The sequence below is a fragment of the Mytilus trossulus genome, chromosome 9 (genome assembly GCF_036588685.1).
Source record: "Mytilus trossulus isolate FHL-02 chromosome 9, PNRI_Mtr1.1.1.hap1, whole genome shotgun sequence".
Taxonomy (NCBI): Eukaryota; Metazoa; Mollusca; class Bivalvia; order Mytilida; family Mytilidae; genus Mytilus; species Mytilus trossulus.
The window spans coordinates 29,880,530-29,894,709 of NC_086381.1; the positions used below are offsets into that span (position 1 = coordinate 29,880,530).

The 14,180-nt window shown below is 32.0% G+C and overlaps 1 protein-coding gene across 1 annotated transcript; it reads left to right on the forward strand.

Moving 5' to 3' along the window:
- The first annotated feature begins 4,292 nt into the window (after positions 1-4,292).
- LOC134685514 (alpha-1,6-mannosyl-glycoprotein 4-beta-N-acetylglucosaminyltransferase-like) lies at positions 4,293-13,718 on the forward strand. The gene is made up of 4 exons (XM_063545272.1): positions 4,293-4,963; positions 5,544-5,590; positions 6,485-6,608; positions 11,752-13,718. Exons 1-4 carry the CDS (start codon positions 4,834-4,836, stop codon positions 12,888-12,890), a joined length of 1,440 nt encoding a protein of 479 aa, XP_063401342.1. The 5' UTR covers positions 4,293-4,833; the 3' UTR covers positions 12,891-13,718.
- Positions 13,719-14,180: the final 462 nt, after the last annotated feature.

Here is a 14,180-nt window from a genome sequence, read left to right on the forward strand (position 1 = left end):
ACGGTGAAACAAACAATTTTTTTTTCAGGGCCAAAAACTGGAAACATTTTTTGTTTCAAAAACAAAATCCATAGCTCACCACCCCCACCCCTTGCCTTTATGTTTTATACTCAACTACATGTATAATACCCCCCACCCCGACAATCAATTGGTTGCTGCCTTATGGGTTCGGCAATGATGCTGCTTTGAGTCTTGATCAGGGGTTTATAAAGTACGTGAATTTTATTTTACAAAAAACAATCTGTAAAATTTAGACAACAATTTCTGTAAAAAACTATACTAATAATTATCCAAAATATCAATTTTACTAAAAAATAGTTTCCTCCTTAAATTATACACGGTAAAACAAATGTCCAAAATGTCTAGTTTTGTGTACACTTAATCTACTCAAGGCCTACATTGACTATCGTCTGTGTGTAGATAAAACATGATTTAAACTACATGTAAACATTGAGTTTAATCAATGGGAACGCAATTATGTTTTGTTTACGTGTGAGTTACACTAACACAATACCGAATTTAGGTCAATGTGAACACGGCCTAACTCTATCTCTTTTAATGCAATGCAGTGTATATCGACCAACTATGGTTGACTGCTTTCAACTGGTAACAACCTGGAAGACATTATTTTTAATTAAAAAAACATGTTAAATAAGTTGACATTTTTTTCTTTCAAAATATGTATACATTAATGATGGAGAGACAGAGTTGTCTCACTGGCACTTATAACACATCTTTTTATATTGAAATTACAAAATTTTATGTTAAATATATATTTATATTTTTTTTCAGATTTAATAGCGTTTTTGTTTTAATTTTAGATCAAAACATATTACCCCTGATTGCCCCATCAGTACCAAAACAAATTAGCTTGCTCATGTCTAGTTGAGGAGTTATAAGGAAAAAAACTGTGTGCTGTCATGATCGTATCTGCTCAATCGTCTGGTAAATCAATGAGTTGTAGGAAAGTTGTCTTGAGTCCCATGTTGGTGTGAGGTATCTTGTCGTGAGTGCTATCTGCTTGATAAAAGCAATGTCTGTTGTTTCATCTATGTTTATTGAGTAGTAGGACTTGATATTCACACACTGCATGATGGGTTGTAAAATAGTATATTTTATCGAAATCTTTAGATTTGCAATTTATGTTCGTCAAAGAAATTTTATTAACATATAACGATTCATTCATTATAAAGCGTTTTTGTGTTAAAAGTAACAATTACGTGTTAGTAAACTTAAACTTCAAAAGAAAAAAGTCGATATTGTACCAAATTAATAGCTAGACTTATACGGACAATTATTGCAAATCAAATATTTGTCCGTTAACGTAATTTTATTAACATGTACCGATTCTTCATTATAAAGATTTCTGTGTTATAAGTAACAATTACGTGTGAGTAAACTTATTAAGTTTAAAAATGCACAAAAGAAACCTGGTGAACAAAAAAAAAGTTTACACTCCTTTTTAATTGCAGAAACTGTCAACTGAACGTATTTAACTCTCTTGTCACTTTCTGATATTTTTGTTGGTAGTGTTTTAAATAATGACTGTGAAGTCGTAGGAATTTTTAAAGCAGACGAAATCGATAAAGTCCATTTTTGTAATTGTAAAACATGACTCAGCGTGGAGCAGTCCCATTACTGCTATGGCGTATTTTGAGCTAAGACATTCTCCCTCTACAGTGAAACGTTCACTGCAGATGAGATTTATTTCCCCCAGGTTATCGCAAGCCCAGTAATCAGCACTTCTGTGTTGACTTGAATTATCATTGATATGTTCATAATTACAAATTAACTACTAACAAAACTTAAAATTTTTGAAAAAACTAAGGCTTTTCTATCTCAGGAATAAATTACCTTAGATGTATTTGGCAAATTTAAGGAATTTTAGTCCTCAGTGTGCTTCAACTTCGTATTTTATCTGGCCTTTCAAACATTTTTTGATTCGAGCGTCACTGACGAGTCTTTTGTAGACGAAACGCGCGTCTGGCGTTTATATAATTCTGTTATCCTGGTATATAATAAAAATTGGGTGCGAACGTGTAGGGTGCAAAAGTGAATGGGAGCGAACGTGAATGGGCGCGATCTAACCCGGATTCTATATAATGAGTTTATTTGAACACAAATAACGATATTCTGAAAGGTGTCTACGAGGATTTTAGAGCTTCTTGTCCAATAACCATTCGTAGGTCGATGAATCAGATAAAACTAAATAAGGATGAGTTATACAACATGGTAATAGGTGAATTGCGGCCACGGCAGGCTGGACTGACATTTGAAAATACCTTTTCATTGATAAAACGGAAAACCACAAGACATATATATTATTTCCTGGAAGACCGTAGCAAATATGTGCTATTTACAGAAATATATAACCACAAACCTAGATTTACAATATTACTTAACTAGCTTTATTCCTCCTTTATTTCGGAACACTATTAAAAAATTAAGACTATCTTCGCATTCATTTAAGACTATTCGAGTTTTTTTTTATGTTATACCTGTAGTCGATCTTTTAAGCCATGGTAAGAACGAACCCACGACACATCTATGCAGCGCCACGACATGAAATTTTGCCAAATCGTGGGTCATCTGTGATCTTTGTACGACAGTCGCACGATATTTTGAGTATCTTGGCGCTGTCATGTGTCGTGGGACGAAAATTGCACATGTACCTTTTTTGCTCTACGTTGGGTCACTGTGTTGTGGCTGTCATGAGAGTGTCTTATCACAGCCGTGCGACTGTCATGCGATAAACACATTGTTGTGGGTACCAACATAAACCATTTTAATATATAAAAATCGTACGACTGTCATACGACAATCTCACGACTATTACAAGACACTCGTAATAAAGTGGCACGATTGTCTCACGAATACCAAATTTCGTACGATACTCGCACAGCATTTATTGTCTGTCGAACGACAGTTGTACATTCGTCGTGCCATATATTTTCGTTCCTGACGTCTCCAGTAGTTTCAGAATCTTCATATGTTTCAGCTTGGGGGTCATCCGTCTGGTCAACATCATCCACGTTTACTGCTATCACGTTTCTTTTGTAAATTTTCTTTTCGTGGGCATCCTTGTTTAAAAATCGGTTAAAAAAATTTAATATAAATGAAAACGAAAAAAAAGTCGTTTACTTGGACCGAACTTATATTGACACTGAACAATATTGAAAGCAATCGCAAATAACACGCAATAAATCGGGCCTCCTTCATACACAGGTTGGTCGGAGGCAAACGCGCAAGTGATCCGCGACTGATGTGCGACAGTGGCACGACAGAGACACGACAGTAACACGCGCATTTCATGACATAAAAAACTGAAAAATAGCCCAAAACAACTTACGATTGTCATACGACTGTTGTACGACCGACTTGCGACAGACCCACGACAGTACAATTACAATTCTTTTTTTCTCTCTTTCGTGTATTCATCGTGAACATGTCGTAGCTGATGTGACCATTTGAAATAATTTTTTGAAATTTTGCACGACAACTATTTTATAGATCTTCCACGACAAAAAATCGTACAATTGTTGTGACCGGGGTTTTAGGTGTAATATCACCATCATTTATCAATTTTCCCTGTTAGTCTTTGTTAAATTGCACTTTCAAAAAATTGTGCAGAATTTATCTGTGTTTCAAGTGAAGAAATACTTGGCATGAGTGAAGTTTTATCCTGTCCAGTTCTATAGAAAAAAAAATCAAATGACATTTTGATTTGCATATACGAAAATAAATATATCTGGAAGTTGACCAATCAAATCCCCCTTATTTAGTAACCATATAACCTCAAGTATTCAAAATATTCTATAGAAACCCCAAATAAAAGTAATAATGGTGCTTTGAAATATCCAAGATATATGTGTATGACCCAGAAATGTTTTAGTGATATTAAATGTAGGATTAATTACCTAAAATGTTACTGTCAAAATGAATGGAATTTTTTAGACCTATTTTCGTGATTTGGTGGTATTACATTTTGTGCAATGTATACGCTTTCAATGTATTGGGGACAAGTTCCATGTTGTTCTTGTGTTCAACATATAGAGCCTTGCAAGACAGTTTGTTTCATGATGATAATTTTGATAAATAATAGATAACCTCTCATAATAGTTCTGATAATCAAATAATCCTTTTATCATTTCAATTAGCGCTTATTCAGCCTAATACTTAAGCGACATATCTTTGTTACATTCTTTTGTTAATCTTTAAGTTCTTAATATATAATTTACAATGTAATTGTCATTCGATAACCTCTTTTGTATTATGAGATTGTCGTCAAGCAATTTTTGTAACTAAATATGTTTTCTGAAGTTTTTACTAGTGGGTCAGGCAGTCGTACTGACAACTTCCACCATTTTTTAAACTTCATGTATATTCTACCCTGAAAGCATTTTACTGTTAACTACTGCATAGGAGGTGTATCTAATTCTACCAGTGGGGTTAAAGTTGGTATTCTCAGGCAAGTGACTAGACCAAAGTCATTGTCTATCGTTAGCCTTCAACCGGCCGTGTAGCCTCTCGTTTTCATCGCCAAGCTAGTAGATTACTAGTAGCCAGTCTCCCGGTCACAGTTTTATTCGACTAATGAATTATGTAACTTACCTGTGATACTGTAGTTAAAAGATATTGACCGTGAACTTTAAAAAAATAAATTACGAAAGTGAATCATTTGTCATGATATGAATATGATCTGCTTTGAATGAAATATTTATCAACCCAGTCGATATGAAAATCGCTGTACCATGATACTAAAATAAATTAACTGTATTCCCTTGTTGGGCTGGGATCGTAATATTGTGAATGTCTACTGCATAGTTATTGAGAATGAAATGTTCAAAGCGAAATTATTGTTATTCTTACGGTCAAAAAGTGATTAAAGGAGCTGTTATATTGCTAATGCTGCAGATTACGGTTATTTTCACCTACATGCATTTGACTGTTAATTCAACCAAAGGTAAGTGAATTTATTGAACCCCCTAACAAGTCAAATAGAGGTCAGAAACATATAGTTTATCATATCATATATAGATATATGATTGTCATGAGACAACTCTCCATCCAAGTAACAATTTATAAAAGTAAACCATTATAGGCCAAGGTATACACCTAATACTTTGATATCGAGAAAACTACTTATTTTTTATTGTTTTAATCAATGACACTAATAATATTACATTTGACGAGAACATTCAAGTTAAAAAAGAAATTCTATTACTTGGGATTATTTTACCCTCCTATAGCCATTTTCATTTATAACCTTTTTAGAAAAATCATTGGTTTCTATGTTAAACAAATTAGTTAAACTTTAATTTCATGTCAACTGTAAAATACTATTAACTGTTACAATCTAATTAAATCAGACGTAGAAATTACATATAACACGTTACAGACTAAACGTGCTATTTATACTTGTGTCCTATACTTCATTTCAGACATACTTTTCGAAACAGGCTAAAATTAGTAATTTTAAAATTTACTTTATAACTTTTAAGTTCGATAATATACTATATCTGATGATATTGTTTTTGTTTCAGTTTTTCAAGATAGAAATTATTACAAACTATACCAGAATATGCTATTGGTAAGTCGAAATGTCATAAAATAAAAAGTTAATAAGGCAAAATTTTGAATCTATGTATAACACGACTAATAATACTATGTGACGTTTGATTTCAGCATTGTACTTTTTCAAAACTCATTTTTATTTTATATAAATCTGTCAATTTCAATCTGATTATATCATAGATTATTGTTTCATATTAAGCCAACAAGGATCTGACGCTACGTTTTACTCTCTGTTTATAAACACCTTTTGGGATCCCTTGGTTTGTTAATGTAATAGATATAGGAAGATGCGGTATGAGTGCCAATGAGACAACTCTCCATCTAACTAACAATTTATTAAAGATAACCATTTGTCAAGGTACGACGTTCAACACGGAGCTTTGGTTCACAGCAAGATATAACGGGCCCTAAGTTATTCTAACATCGGACCCTGACCTCTTTAAACTGAGTTTTACTGGGCGTGGTGTGTGTGTTTCTTTCTTGTACATTTAGCGATAGGTATAAAAGGGGTGTTGAGATCGGACAAAACATGTTTAACCCCGTCACATTTTGCGCCCGTCCCAAATTAGGAGCCTATGGCATTTGTTAGTCTTGCATATGTATTTTTTTTAAATTTTAGTTCATTTGTATGATTTTGGAGTTTAGTGCGACGTCCATCTTCACTAAAATGGTACACATTTTTGGGGGTGGCTGGGCAGTAAGATCGACCTTCTCCAAGTGTAGGGTTTTCTCACTGTGTTGAAGGTCCAGTGGCGGTCATCGGCTGTGATCTGCTATTTTACCGGATCGTTGTTTTTCTTGACATCATTCTTCCCCATTTCCATTAATTCTCAATTTATTACAACCTACTAGTATTTTAAACAATCGTTTCCTATTCTTCTTTATATCTGTATTTTTTTTTACATCACAGTCTAATGCAACAAAAATAGAACGTTTGGATACAGCTAACACACAATCAGATACTGCAGTGGGATTCCAGCTCAAAGTCAACAGAGGTGACGCATTAATTTACGGTCACTTTAGAAAAACTAAAAGTAAGTAAAAGTCAAGTTTATTTTTATTCATATGATTGAAGTGAATGTAAAGAGATGGTTAGTGAACATCAATAAGATAATCCGAACAACACAAAAACCATAACACATTTCAAGGTCAGTATAAGGTTTATTTGGTACAAACACAGTATAAATCGTCCTTGGTAAAATGTACAAACAAGGTTTTAACTTGAGTGGAGCCGGTAAAATATACATCAAATCACGATCAAATGTTCGGAAATGTGCACGACATAAGATTTAATTTGTTTATGTTTAATATAATTAATAGTTATTAAAGATAATGATAAGCTCCTATAAAAAAATAAAACGGACGCCCTAAAAGGAATTATCAGAAATATTTTGTTTTGAAGATTTGCTTTACATATTATGTTAATTTATAACAAGCATTTAATTGATAATTTTAAATTTTACTACTTCACCTGATTGAATTACAAAAACTTGATATTTCATTGGAATTTTTGATAAAGATGTTAATGTAAACATTTACGGCAATCTTAGTAATTTTTTATAGGAATTTTCTAGTATTTCAATTATGTATTTCAATGCCAATTTTCCAATTCAACTTCTATCTCTAAATAATATTTGATAATACAATTTAATTGAGTGTAAAGATATATAAACATAAAAGAGAGCCATTCTGTACAAAATTACAAGATAATATGTAATGTTACGACACTAAAGAAAATTCGTGCATTTATATAAAAACATTTAATTTACAGTATATATAATAAGTCTACTTATAAAAGAAATGACACAAGCCAAAAAAAATCGTGTTTCTGTAAAGAAAGTTTTGAATTAATAATCTATAAAGCGTTTTACTAGAAGCTAATTAAATCTTTTGCAATTTTTTTTTATTCGATATTAATAAGGGTTAAATTTGTTTAAACGAATATTTGAATTAACTAAACAAAGAGTTATGTCATTCTTTAGATAACAAAGTTGAAAGAGTTTAAATTTATAAATATTAAGTAATTAGTAAGTCAACACACTTATTTACTACTGAGCCGGGAACTAATAGAGTTCATGAAATATTACAAATAAAGAAGACGATGTTTAACTTTTCTTTGAATTTTCTTTACATCGGGAGCTATAAAAGTTCAAAATACAGAACACGAAGTTAATTTCCCCTGTGAAGTTTCCTAACATCGGTATGAGTATAATCTACATTTCATATGCTTCACCGACCTTTATAATAAACCGAGGTCAGCGCCACAAAGGTAAAACATAAAAACGATTGAATGTGAAAATAAATTAAAACGTAATGACATGAGCAACTTACAATCGTGTATATGATTACAAGGTTTAATTTACCAAAATCTGGGGCGGTGTCAACGAAGCTGTCCTAGGACTAAGACATGTCTTAGGATGGTCTTAGGACACGTCTTAGTCCTAAGTCGGGTTAACGAAAGTCTCCTAAAATAAGATATGTCCTAAACTTGGTCCTAAAGTTAGGATATACAATTAGGTGTCTTAGGAAAGTCCTAATGGTTACATCGTCCTAAAAGGTAATAAAAACAACAAATATGGCATAAGCTCAATACTAAAAATACTAATACAATATTAAACTATCATTTAATAGATAAAATTAATTAAAAAAAATTGTTAAAGATTTAATTGTGTTATATTAAATTATTTCGTGCTGCCTTTTTTGAAGCCTATTAAAACAATACTATTATCATAAGCAACACATATTTTTTAAATAATTCAAATATGGGAACAAGTTAACTTCTTTTTTACCTGATTCGATACATGTAATGACATCGAGTGGACCTATATGTAAGGACAAAACTAGTTTATGTACTAAAATTGCAGAACGAATATGAAGTTTTGTGACTATTTACTTTAATTTTCGTATTAAATTCATTTATATCTTTTATCATATTTAATAACGTATTTATTTGTATTCCGTAAAAACGTTTAACTTTTTTTTTTGCGTTAATTGTTTTCTATATAAGAGTCAGCCTCCCTCTCTTTTCATATAGGTTCTAAAATACAATTCAATCTATGTCATACAAATCTCTACATATATTTTTCATTAAATAAATGTGTTAGGATAGTCTTAGGACCATCGTAGTTGAGACAGTCCTAAGACAGCTTTGTTTTACATCCTAAGACATGTCTCAGACACGTCCTAAGACCATCCTAAATAATGTCCTAAGACCTATCTTAGGACATATCCTAGGATACTTTCTTTGACACGGCCCCTGCATACAAGCCTGTAAAAGGTGTGTACTTCATTTGTATTCATGGTTAATCAATGTCCACGAAATAAAATAAAAAATGGTACTCCACGAACAATGATGAATCCACAGTACATCAATCAATAATTATCGGGGAGACATGGAACGTGAACTAACTAATTTTAAAGAGCTTACGTATATTTCTTATGTGTGTATACGCACATGGTCATGACCATACGCGTATGGTCCGAATACTGGTCCGGAACAGATAAAAAAGATGCGGTATGATTCCCAGTGAGACAACTATCAAAAAGAGACCAATCATAAATAAACAGCTATAGATCACCGTACGGTCTTTAACAATGAGCAAAGCACATACCGCATAGTCAGCTTTAAACAAGCACATACATACAGAATGTGTTTAGTTTTGAGCTACTATTAAACTAAAAAAAAAAATATGCCCTTTCACCTGTCATACAAAATAGATATTTTCTGTTTCTAAAGTGAGCACATGGGAATGATAAACATTTTGAAATGAAATGAAATATTATATTGATTAAGGCAATATAGAGTATCGTGTGATGGTATTAACGGTGCGGATACTCAAACATTCACAGGAAGAAAAAAAGAAATAGAGCAAAAACATTCGCATTGAACGTTATATTTTCATATATTTACCACTGTATATATATACATGCATATCTGTTACAATAACATCTTCATGCCTTATATATCATGTACTGTAGTACGCCGCTAGATTAAAACTGACGAGGAAAGGTAACATATGGCCACCGAAAGCTCTTTTTTTAGAGAGCCCAGGTGGTCGTGTGGTCTAGCGGGACGGCTGCAGTGCAGGCGATTTGGTGTCACGATATAACAGTAGCATGGGTTCGAATCCCGGCGAGGGAAGAACCAAAAATTTGCGAAAGCAAATTTACAGATCTAACATTGTTGGGTTGATGTTTAGACGAGTTGTATATACATGCATATCATATATTCCTAAATCGTTTACTATATATTATTTTATTCTGGTATCACCTATGTTGGACAAGGGTATACTCAAATAAAGAAAGAAAAAAATCGAGATTTATTGTGGTAGTCCACAACCAGGTTTTTTCCTAATACTATTTATAAAACTAACCTTTTTTGTGGTGTTTCTTTGAAACATCTGCCATAATTTTTGCATATGTTTTAATTCATATGGTAGAAACTTTTAAGCAAACTAAAAATATACCTAGTTAGTATTAGTAACTTCTCCTTCCACTGTCTGACATTATATTTTATTAGTCTGGAAAAGAAACAGAAAACCAAAAAGTAGTCTGCATGATAAATGACAAAATGGGAAAAATTCTATATAATTTAAGTCTTCAAAAGTATAAATAAGGAAATTGATATTTTCTTCAACGATGTGAAAACAAAAGTATTATTTTTCTAATCAATTATATATCTATTTATCCAAAACGAAATACCAATAAAGGAATTCTTACTTTTGTTTGATTTATCGTCAATACATGTATTACTACAACATGTTTTGAATGAAAACCATTTTAAAACATTGTAAGTGGTTAATACTATTTGTGTTCTTGCGTGTACTGTCCATTATTATTCATTTGAATGTAAATATTCAAAGTTTGCCTGTGTTGCTCAACCTTAAACTTTACTATATTTCAATATGTTTTCATTTGTTTTATTATTTATTGCTATTCATTTAATCTTAAGAAATGTAAAGTAACATAAGACGATCTTTAAACATTCACACACAAACTTGTACACCGTGGATTTTAGTCATTTAAAAGACAATTGCTATCGGACTTCCCATGCTGGTGAGAATTACAAAATAAATAATCCTAATTATTCAGGAAAATTCCACTAATATATACAAATAACTCATAGATTAATGACAAACGTGTTAAATATCAGAAACTATACATTTGAAAAAAAAGGTATGCTACAGCAAGGAGGGTTGTGTGTAGAGAAAGCTATCACATTTTTACCCCTCGAACGATAAATACAATGTACCGATTATCAGATTGTCTGCTTATTGCATTGATATTGTAAAATGTCAGTTGCGAGTCACAATATGAAACTTTTTGTGAACTGAGCGCAACGAACACGCCAAAAAGAGGTTTTATCATGTGTCCAGCAACGGATATTTCACAATATAGTAACGTGAATATGATAAAAATCTGATACAATAATCAATTTATCGGATAGTAAATGTGTATTTTGCAGTATAGAAACATGTTTTTATTTGTTTCTCATACCCAGAGACATGTAGCATATATTAAAACGTATTTTTACACCCTGGCTTTCAAATGTGATTTACTTACATACATGTATTAATCGATGAAGAAGAAAAACATTTTATATTGGTGGATGAAGATAGGACACTATCTCATATTTTACATTATTGTAGGAGTGGTGTAAACTGGGCTGCTGAATCACAAACTCGAACTTTTATGCAGATTTTGAGCCAAATCTTCCCAGTATACACATCAATAAAAACATCTAAAATAAAATGGTATTCAATCCTCTAATATGTGAACACGATTTGGGATTTAACCTATTGTGTACAATGCAATTGCTTCGTAACACAAATTTCACACATACAAATAGTGAGTGCAATATTTTACTTGAAGAGGTTGTATAAATGTATTTCATGATTAAGTTTCTTGTCTGTATACAATTTCCAATCAATGGTAGGTGGTTATTTAATCCCACAAATTACAGAGTTCTTCTTGTTTCGAAAAGAACTGTCATTTTGACAAGATGCCAACTCAAACAAATTAAATAAGAGACATAATAACTGATAATAGATAGGCTTAAGTTTTTTTTTAACAAAACAAGTTAATCAGTTGTTTTTCAATAACTACAAAACCAATACAATCTGCTTTTGTGATTTTATATGTTATATTTTTCTGTTTTTTTTTTGTTTATTTATAAAGGTTTTCTTACTATTGGTATCCCGACTATGCAAAGACCTGGAATTAGTTATTTGGAGAAAACTTTAGAATCCTTAATAATGTTGACAAGCGAGCAGGAACGATTGGAAATCGTGATTGCATTATATATGGCAGACGAAAATCAAACATGGGTAGACTTTACAGCAAAAGATCTCAAGAAAAAATACCAAAAGCATTTTGATTCAGGATTTTTACACATATTTCACTACCACGAACAGATATATCCTGACTTTAATAGCTTGTACCGTACATTTAACGATGCCACCGAACGAGTTATTTGGAGAAGCAAGCAAAATATAGATTATGCTTTCATGTTTATGTACAGCCACAATATTTCTGAATATTATATTCAGTTGGAAGATGATATACAAGCAATCCCAAATTATTTTTATAAAATTAAATTTTTTATTTCATCGATGAATAAAAAACGCACCAAATGGTTTTGTCTAGATTTTTGTAATCTTGGATTCGTTGGAAAACTAGTACGTAATGATGAATTGTTAGTTCTGGCAAAGTTTCTGTTAATGTTTTTCAACGACCAACCAGGCGACAACTTGCTGGGATATCTTAAGCACGTAAAAACACAATTTAAAGACATAAGACACAAACCGTCGTTATTTCAACATGTGGGTGTTGTATCATCACTCAGAGGTAAAAGACAATTTTTGCAAGATGGTACATTGAAAAAGAAATCTTCTAAAAAACGATTCTATAATGACAATCCGCCTGCAAATATTGAAACAACGATTGAAACATTCGAGAAGAATTTTCCGAAAAATCCTTATGGTCTCTCGGACGACTATTTCTGGGGGATTTCGCCAAAGCAGGGCGACGTATTCACCATAAAATTTCATAAACCAGAACAAGTAACAGGAATATATATAAAATTTGGATTGCTAGAACAACCGGATGATATATTATCAGAGGGAAAGCTTAAAGTTTCACAAAATTGTAAAAACTGGAAATACATTAAGAGTATTCATGGACATCAAAGTGTCATAAATCTGGATAGAGGTTATTCGAATTGGCCAAGTCAATTACAATGTGTGACAATAGAAGTGACTAGAACACAAGCGATATGGATGATCATTCAAGAAATATCTATTTTTACTAAACGGTAAAGCTGGAAATAAAATAAACACAGGTGCAATAATGGTTTTAGAAACAACATTCAAAGAAATAAATGTATGCAATTGTTGTAGATTTTTTAGTATAAACAACCGATTGTTACATGAACGAACATATATACTTGTTTAAACCATCCGCATTTCTGCGCCTGTCCCAAGTCTGGAGCCTCTGGCTTTCGTTAGCCTTGGATGGTTATTCATTTAAGTTCATTTAAATGTTTTGGCGTTCATTTTCACTGAATTCGTACAGTATGTTATTTGGGGTCCAGCTGAGAACCACCTCCTGGTGCGGGATTTTCTCGCTGTGTTGAAGCCACATTGTTGTCTGCTTTTTGGTTGGGTTGTTGTCTCTTTGAAATTCACTATTTCTATTCTCGATTTTATTTTCCACAAATTTCCCAAGGTTGTAAATACCACACTAAAATTTTTCATTCATGATAGTTCTATAACTATCAGAAAGTAGTAAGTATCCCATGATACTAAAACTATTTTGATAAACTGAATTGAATGAAATTTCTAAATTTGTATGAACAATGAACAGTTAAAACAAGAAACGACAAACAATAAGACAAATAACACTGAAAAAAACTAAAACTAATAAGAAACGTGGACCACGAAAAAACAGAACAGAGCTTTCGTCTTGTAAGACACTTGCCGTGAAAAAAAACATTGATATGGAGACAAACTTTTGGTTTTGAAATTTACTACATGAAGCAATTGCCTCAATGTAGTTCAAGTTACGGCTCTATCATAAAAGTGAGGTAAGTGTTACAGAGACAATATAATAATAAATTTAAATGAAACCTATTTCAGACATTTGCATGTGGTTGTTAAATGTTATATTTCTTTTTTTTATGTGCCTCTTTGTTATATATTTGTTTGTTTATGTTCTGATTGAGATTGTGACATAGAGTTGATGGTTGTATCCCTATTTTGACAATTTTACCTAGTATGTTTGTTTTGTAATCGCATCGTTATAAAAATAATGGAATTTGATTCGAATGTCATACAAGTGAGAGTTTTAGCGCTAAAAAACCAGGTTCAATCCACTATTTTCTACATTTGAGAATGCCTGTACCAAGTCAGGAAAATGACAGTTGTTGTCCATTCATTTGATGTGTTTTATCATTTGATTTTGCAATTTGATAAGGGATTTTCTGTTTTAAATTTTTCTTAGTATTTTTGTGATTTTAATTTTGAGTTAGCTTGTAAGAGAGGGACGAACGATACCAAAGGCACACACAAACTCATAAATCGAAAATAAAAGGACAACGCCATGGCTAA